Below are 8,090 nucleotides of genomic sequence, written 5' to 3' on the forward strand. Positions count from 1 at the left end.
GTTATTTGAATTCGATAAAGAAAAAATGCGAGGAGTAATCAATTCAGTTACAATAAGATAAAATGATTTTTATTTAAGTTCCTTTCCTATTTGTAGTCACGTTCAATTAAATTCAATTCGCCGACTTTTGAGATCAAACAATGAACCAATTACGCTTTAATTCAAACATTCTTTAGTTCATTAAGTTGAAATTAAATTTTTAAAAATCAGGCTTTATCTTTTCCACTTTAGTTTCAATTTAGTTATGAATAAACGTCATTAACTCTAAGCCAGAGCAATAATTGTGCATTGCATTCTTCAGACATTACTGTGAGCTCTGTCGTAAATAACACTCTCTCCTCAAATTATGAGGAACAAAAACCATTAGTTTTCCAAGTTGCGTACTAGTTGCTAAACAAAAACTCTTCGTATTAGATTCGTCTTAGAAGTTTGGAAATATTTTTTTCGAACCCAGATTTCCAGACAACCTATAATCTGATTGTTTATACTTCAGCTGATAGTATATTACCTTCTAGCGCGGGGTTTCTTAGGTGTTGGGCTTAATATGGAGAAATCGGCGGAATTGGTTTAAGAATGGACCTGCTTCGAATCATAACACAAATATATCTCAATTATGTGCTCAGAGATTTATAGAACTTCCTAAAATTGAGACAAAATTTTGGACATTGCTGTTACGCTAAGTGGGATTATCTACACGCCTTCGTAGAAGCGTTAGCATTCCAGTAGCAATTAAAAAATTTAGAGTATCTTCAAAACCGAAGACAATTGCATACATACCTAAAAGACATTGCGGGTATGTTGGGTGAGTTGAGTATGAGGCAAAATCTTGATCTGTATTAGATAATGTTGTAGTAAGTATTATATACTTTATTATTTAGTTGTGCTGTACTTGTATTTAACATATAGCTAAGAAGTTACATTTAAAATGTAAAATTGCGCCGACCAATATCATTAACAAAGTGTACAATATAAAATTGATAACGTGTAGAGTGGGCTACAGAAATTCTTCATGTACGAAGTCCGTGAGTCAGACAACCCAATTAACGCCCGCTCCAAGATTAATTATGATATAATAAATACATTTTTCGCTACGATGTCCAGAAATACTATTTTAACTGATTATAAAACAGAAATCTGTCGGTGAAGTAATATGGTGTAATACGTGGTATTCTATTTTTATACCGAGTTCCTTCGTAGCTAAGCGGTGTGAGCTCATGTGATTCGGATTGCACACTAATCAGTAGGTAAACGTCTCATATAGCCTCGCTGCTGAAATGAACGTTAAACTCAACATCAACTCAACGTTAGTGTTTTACCATGAATAGAAGCATGGGGTAGACGATACTATCCTGCTAAAACCATGCATTTATTTCATTGACACATATTACAAAGCATCGGACTATTTGCGGCATTAATTATAAAAGCTTTAAGAAAAAGAAGCTTTATGAACATTAAGTCGCTTCAAGCGTTCAAATCGCTTTATAAAAATCCAGATAATGAATTACAAAAACTTTTTACATTTTAAGTATAAATACAAGAATATACTGTTTTTATCTCTCACATGCACCCTCTCTTTTTCCACTATCTCTCTCACCCAATCTCTCTCACAAAATCGCTCTTTCTCTACATATACACTTGTATATTGCAGTAGGTATCAGGAACATAAATAATTTTCATTTTGGACGTGTGGTTTAAGGTCGGTATTCAAATCAGAAATCAGTTCCCATTAAAACAATGTTAACGTTCCTCATTTTAGCGTCTTCGTATATAAATGACAGACATTATGAATAAATGTGACTGAGGTTTGAAATGTGACGAAATGAGTTGATTTTATTTTTTTTGAGCACTTCAAAATAGAACTTTATATTTAAGGAAATGTTTCTATATATTGAAAAAAAAAATCCTGCACCTTAAGATTAGTGACCGAGCGCCTTGACCACTGAACCACGGTTACTACGCGTTAAGTGTTTCGTCTTTAGTTTGTTTATGTGTATAATATTGATTCAAAGTAAAGGAGTTTTGTATCTTTTTTAAATCTGCAATGTTGATAATTTAGTGAATACAATGATATTTCTCAATTACATATTCTTGCGTTTTGCCAATGTATTTGACTATAAACAAGCTACTGTTTTGAGCGACAAGAAAGAGCTCTTTATTTAGGCGACCAAGCGTAAGTAACGCTTTAGGTGAATGGGTAGCGTGGACATTTTCTAATTTTCCAGTCGGGGTTCGATCCGCACCCTCTGTATTTTGACTTTTTCCTATGTTTAATTTACAAGGCTGAGCTCCAGTTGGATGCTGTTAAATGAAGATAATCTCCCATGGAGAAATTCAGTGATGATGTAATCCTAAAAATAAAGGAAGAAAAATGAATCGAGAAAACGAGTTACAGAGTTAATTCTGTTATCGAATTTTGCATTTTTAATATTTAGAAATAAATTACTGCATTCCAATAAATTACTGCATATCAAAAGTCATTTAACGAATAATGAAATCGGAGAAGTTCTTCTTTCGAAGTATTAAATATTAATCAGTGGCGCCGGAACCAAGGAGTTCAGGCCCTGTTAGACCCCCACAATTTTCATTGGAGGTTGGGCTCTTCCCTCGAATGATCGATCCATACTTTAATTGATTTGCAGGTAGGACTACTGTTAATAGTTTCAAGACTCAGCGTAAGGCTTTGTGTTTACTGAAAAAAATGACCTACTACATATACCGCATAATTTATCCGTATATTATTTGATACTCATTTATGTATAGTCATTTGAAGTAAGTTAGCTTGTTTATAATCCCTCATTTGAGTTAATTATAAGATTATTTGAGTGACCTAACTGTTATCTCCTCATCGGAACTCTGGTGTCCGAATATTTTTTCTGATATTGTGCTGTTTACTATGGGTACAAGTATCCAAAGACTCCCTTTTGTCATTTCGTCAGCCAGCGTTTCTCCTCACTCTTGCACAAAAATACTCTTTAGGATTTGTTCTTTTAGCAGGTGGGGTATACTTCATGCTGCTGTTCTAGCTACTCTACCAGGCGTAATTAATCTTGGAGCGGGCGTTAGTTGGGTTGTCTAACTCACAGACTTTGTACACGAAGAATTTCTGTGGCCCACTGTACACACACACAAAAAAATCAACTTTGAGATCACAATGACCGTTTCAGTAAGAATTAAATGTCAGCCATTTTCAGGGAATCTTCAGTTTTTAAACATTCGTCCGAAAACAATAATACAAAGAACTTTCGAACCTCTTCTTACGATTTGCCAATTGTTCCAAAGTTATGAAGCTAAACAGATTAACATTAAATTGTAAACCAGAAAAAAAATCGAATTTTCACGTTAAGTATCCATCTATGTTAGGCTTATAACTCATTTACAGTTCTTCTATTGGGAAAATCTAGGTTTAAATCACAACAGTCATTCTTGCAGAGTACACAAGATTTTACATAATCTAAAAATGATGTTCTTTGACTGAGCTATGAAGAAAAACATCACTTAGGACGAATATTACTTGGCGGCCATCTTTGATCCGCCATTTTGGATAGAAGCGGACATTGAAAATTAACGTACGTTTCAGGATTTGTTCTACAGATCTCTAGGAGCTAATAATGCAAATTTTTTAGCTAATTATGAATTTGTTTCACATCCATCCTATTTATGACCTGAATTTACTGGGCTACGTAAGAGACATTCAGATTCGGCGCAATACCACTGAACCAACCTTTATAAACGATTTAATACTGATCAGAAATATTCTACATCATTGTTTCATTGTGCACTTAACTTAGGTAATTGAAGCAACATTCTCTGAAGCTGGATATAATTTGATGTGAACAACAACTTGGTGCAATTGGAAGAATCATGCAAATACCGAGTAATTGGGATGAGTTTGATGTGTAAAGATTCAATTGCTTAAACTTATAATTACAAGTAAAATAAATCATATTTCTCAACACAAAAGCCAATAAAAAGGTCGGTAAAATCTTATTGTTAAAATGCAAAGTCGTGTGTCCATGTGACATTTTAAATGCAATATTAACTAACATTTGTTATCCTGACAAAGGAAGGATCACGAAATAATTCCACTGAGGTCTGAACGAGACAACTATGTTTGCATTTGATATATTATAACTAAACGAATCCCAAAGCAATAGGCGCCACCGGGCGGAATATCGTGAGTTACAACAAGTTTTGTAATGTAAAAGCTGCAAAGCTGGCAGAATATTTTGAACCAGTTCGTTTGTTCGGAAACGGTTGGGTAAATGGAAAACTCAGCCAACAAGTATCCTTTCGTTTTTAAGGGCACATTTTTTTCGGATAAGAAAGTTTGCCCCAAAGTTTGCCCCACACGGGCTCCAACTCAAAAGTTTAAAACGACAAGGTGTGTTAAGTACCACATTGTCTGAAAGCTGTTGTAAAATGAATAAAAAATGGAGCAAGTCTCAACTCTCTACGACATCTCTGTGCAAAATGGCGGTGGGACAAAATACAAACAAAAACTTAATTGAAAAGTCCACAGCCACCCCTATAAGTCGGAAACAGTGAGACAAATGTAAAAGCAAGAAAGGACCTGTGGCATTATTTTCAAAGTACAACGATTTAAGTTAATCTTCTTGTCCCAGGGGCCCCCGTAGGGTCCCCCAGACGGGGTCCAACTCAAAAGTTTCAAATGGCAAGGGGGTTAAGTAGCACATCGTTTGAAAGCTGTTGTCAAAAGAAAGAGGATGAAGCAAGTCTTCACTCTCTACGTTAATTCTGTACAAAATGGCGGCAGATCAAAATGTAAATAAAGGCTTAACTGAAAAAAACTATGGCCAGCATGAATCCAAGATGGTCGCTTAGAACCTATGTCATCATAACAGTATCATTCTAAATCTCTATTTTTCTCTATTATGTACTTAGAAAAAATAATAAGAGTAAATAACAATTGCATTTCGATTCACTTCAACTGTTATTTCATTCCGTAACAACATAGATATTTCCTTCCTAATGCACGTTCCTCACGGTTCTTTCGATATCATTTACGTGAACATAACGAATATGCGATGAACACACAACTCTAACTTCCTATTCGTACTGCTAAACAAAATTTGAATACCTTCGGGTATTTTTCTAATTTTATGATACGTAGTTGATACATAAAGGACTTCCTGCAACAGTCAGGTCGGGGGCTCTATTGTAACGTATTCGTGATGGCTACATTTGTATGCGATTCGTTAGTTTGATCGCAATATTTCAAGCACTTCCAAATATACTAAAAACATCCATTTGCAAGATTGGCGAGCAGTACCAAATCACGTGTAAATCATTTCAGTACATCGAGCTGCGTCAAACTGCTGTTTTGGTCAAAATATTCCAAGAAATAGCATATTTATATACAAACTCATTTTTCACTTTGCCAGTCATATTGGATTGTAGATGATACTCTTTGATATTTCGTGGATATCTACTATTGACCATAAACGTAAATACCACATATCGCTTCTCCAATACCAGTGGTTTGAGCTGGAAATGCGTTCGATATATAGTAGGGCATTTTGAACACAAGATGTCACGTTTTTGAACATTTCGTATCTTTTCGTCACCCACTGATCAACATTCATGCCAAATTTGGTTTTCCCTAGCTTCAGCAGTTTGGTATGCCTATAATTTTAGATTGATTCTAAGCGACCATCCTAGACTCTACGTGGCCATAGATATTTTTCCGTTAAGCTTTTGTTTACATTTTGACTCCGTCATTTTCAACAGGGTTCTCAAATAGAGTCGAGACTTGCTCCATCTTCTTTCATTTAACAGCAGCTTTCAAACAATGTGCTACTAAACCCCCATTAGCATTTGAAACTTTTGAGTTGGATCCCACCTGTTACCCTGTGGGGGCCCTTGGACAAGACGTTTTAACTTAAATTATTGTACTTTGAAAATAATGCCACATGTCCTTTCCTCTTTTCATAATTGTTCCACCATTTTCGATTTATAGAGGTGGACATGGACTTTTCAATTAAGTTTATGTTTACATTTTGATCCGCCGCCATTTTGCACAGGGTTGTCGTAGAGACTTGAGACTTGCTCCATTTTCTTTTATTTTACAACAGCTTTCAAATGATGTGCTACTTAATCCCTCTTACGATTTGAAACTTTCGATTCGGACACCGTCTGTGACCCTGCGGGAGACCTCGGGGCAAACTTTTCTTTTCCAAAATATGTGCCCTTGAAAATGATGGGATATGTGTTCGCCGAGTTTTCAATTTACCCAATTGCTTCCGGACAAATGACTCGGTTCAAACTATTCCGCTAGGTAACATTTTGAATCTTTTACATTATAAAATGTAGTATAACTCACGATATTTCGCCCGGAGGCGCGTATACATTTGTTATTCGTCTAGTTATAACATATCAAATGCAAACACAATTATCTCGTTCAGATCTCAGCTGACACACTTCGTGACCCTCCCTTGTGAGCATTGTAAGAAATATTTCTATTAATAGTGCAAAATAAAAAAAATAAAAAGCATTTAAATGTTTTAGTGGAAGTCTTGAAGCACTGATATGATGCCAAGTGCTTTAGGAAGATCGCGGTGCTTAACACAATATTTTACTTCCTTCTTATTTTCTAAAATATTGTTAATAAAATGTATTAGCATAATTTTGAAATTAGCATTCCACTACTATGTTGTGAGGTTGAGGAAAACTTTGCCAAATATACTCACAAGGAACGAACATGAACCTGTCATCTAGACAGCCAAATCAAATCTAGTCTATTCGATAAACATAACAAAGATATGTTCATGCACAAAAAATTAGGTGCCATGAACAAAGAAGTAAGTACCTGGGCCCATTAACCCTGTAAGTATAAAGAAAATCGTACACTCGCAGCGAAATAGCTATTGCATCAACACCATTCATTGGGAAGTCATGGTTTATAGTTCATTCTTTTCAGGATGAAATAAGCTTTCCATAGGTGTTATGTATTGGCGCCCGTAGCTTACTTAAACAGTAAAATTGGGAGAATGTCTAGAAAATTCCCTCCATAAATACCTCCCTATCAAATTTGGACCCCTCTGGAGTATCCCGGGGTAGAAGCACACAATCCAAATGTATCTCGAAACATAGAATAGGAGATAAGAAATGTCTGTACTAAGTTTGTTAGGATAGACAGAAGAGGTATGAGAAGAAAGCATGTATTGGTTTACAGGTTTTTCCCTCATATGTATTTCGTCTAGCAATACAAAACTTGGTTCACCATTTGTTATCCCTTATACTATTTTCTGAGATAAATTTTGGATTGTGTGTTTTTACCCAGGACAATTGCAGAAGGCTCCAGAGTTGATAGGAGGGATTTCTGAAGGGAATTTTTCCGACATTGTCCCAATTATCCCTGTTCAAGTACGTTATGGGCTGCAATACATAGCAACTCCTGAAAGCTTGTTTCATGCTGAAGAGCTATAAGCCATGACTTTCCAATGAACAGTGCTGATGCAATAGCTTTTTCACTGCGAGTTTACGATTTTCTTTATACTAATATGGTTAATGGGAACATGGACTTACTCCGTTGTCCATGGCACCTACTTTTTTTGTGCATGAACATACTGTATCTTTGTTATGTTTATTGAATGGAGTAGGATTGTTTCGGATGTCCGGGTGACAGGTTCATGTCCGTTCTTGAAAATGAAAATTTTAAGCTTTCTTTCTTATTTATATTTCAGGTACAACTCATTGTGCGGATATGGGTAATCCTCTTCCAGGTGATCCACCTCAGTTGCAAGCAGCTAGAGATGAAATTCAAAAGCTGATCGGCAAATGGATTCTAGAATAAATATTTGTATATATAGGTACATTTTTTATTTAAGTACATAAAGTGGGGGATGAAGCTGTTACCTATATTGTAACTAGCTGTTACATCTGTGGCTTTCTCCATTTATTTGTGATAGGACATTTACATCAGATATTAATAATTGAATACTGAAGCTAGTAATAATTGTTATTTTTTTAACATTGTCTCTCATATCTCTTAATATATATAACTCTATGGGCTACAAAACACTTACATTCTATGTCATGTTTACAAAATCTCTTCAGTGACTTATGTCCTT

General features: G+C 35.3%; 1 protein-coding gene across 1 annotated transcript in view; it reads left to right on the plus strand.

Moving 5' to 3' along the window:
• The window catches only part of LOC145674260 (putative serine protease K12H4.7), a 47,030-nt gene extending 39,217 nt beyond the window's left edge, over positions 1-7,813 (plus strand). The window contains exon 8 of the mRNA XM_081744094.1: positions 7,704-7,813. Coding sequence (XP_081600220.1) covers positions 7,704-7,813 — 110 coding nt within the window. The remainder of the gene's footprint in view (positions 1-7,703) is intronic.
• The last annotated feature ends 277 nt before the right edge of the window (positions 7,814-8,090 follow it).

Source organism: Thermobia domestica, chromosome 17 (genome assembly GCF_964235325.1).
Source record: "Thermobia domestica chromosome 17, izTheDome1.hap1.1, whole genome shotgun sequence".
NCBI lineage: Eukaryota > Metazoa > Arthropoda > Insecta > Zygentoma > Lepismatidae > Thermobia > Thermobia domestica.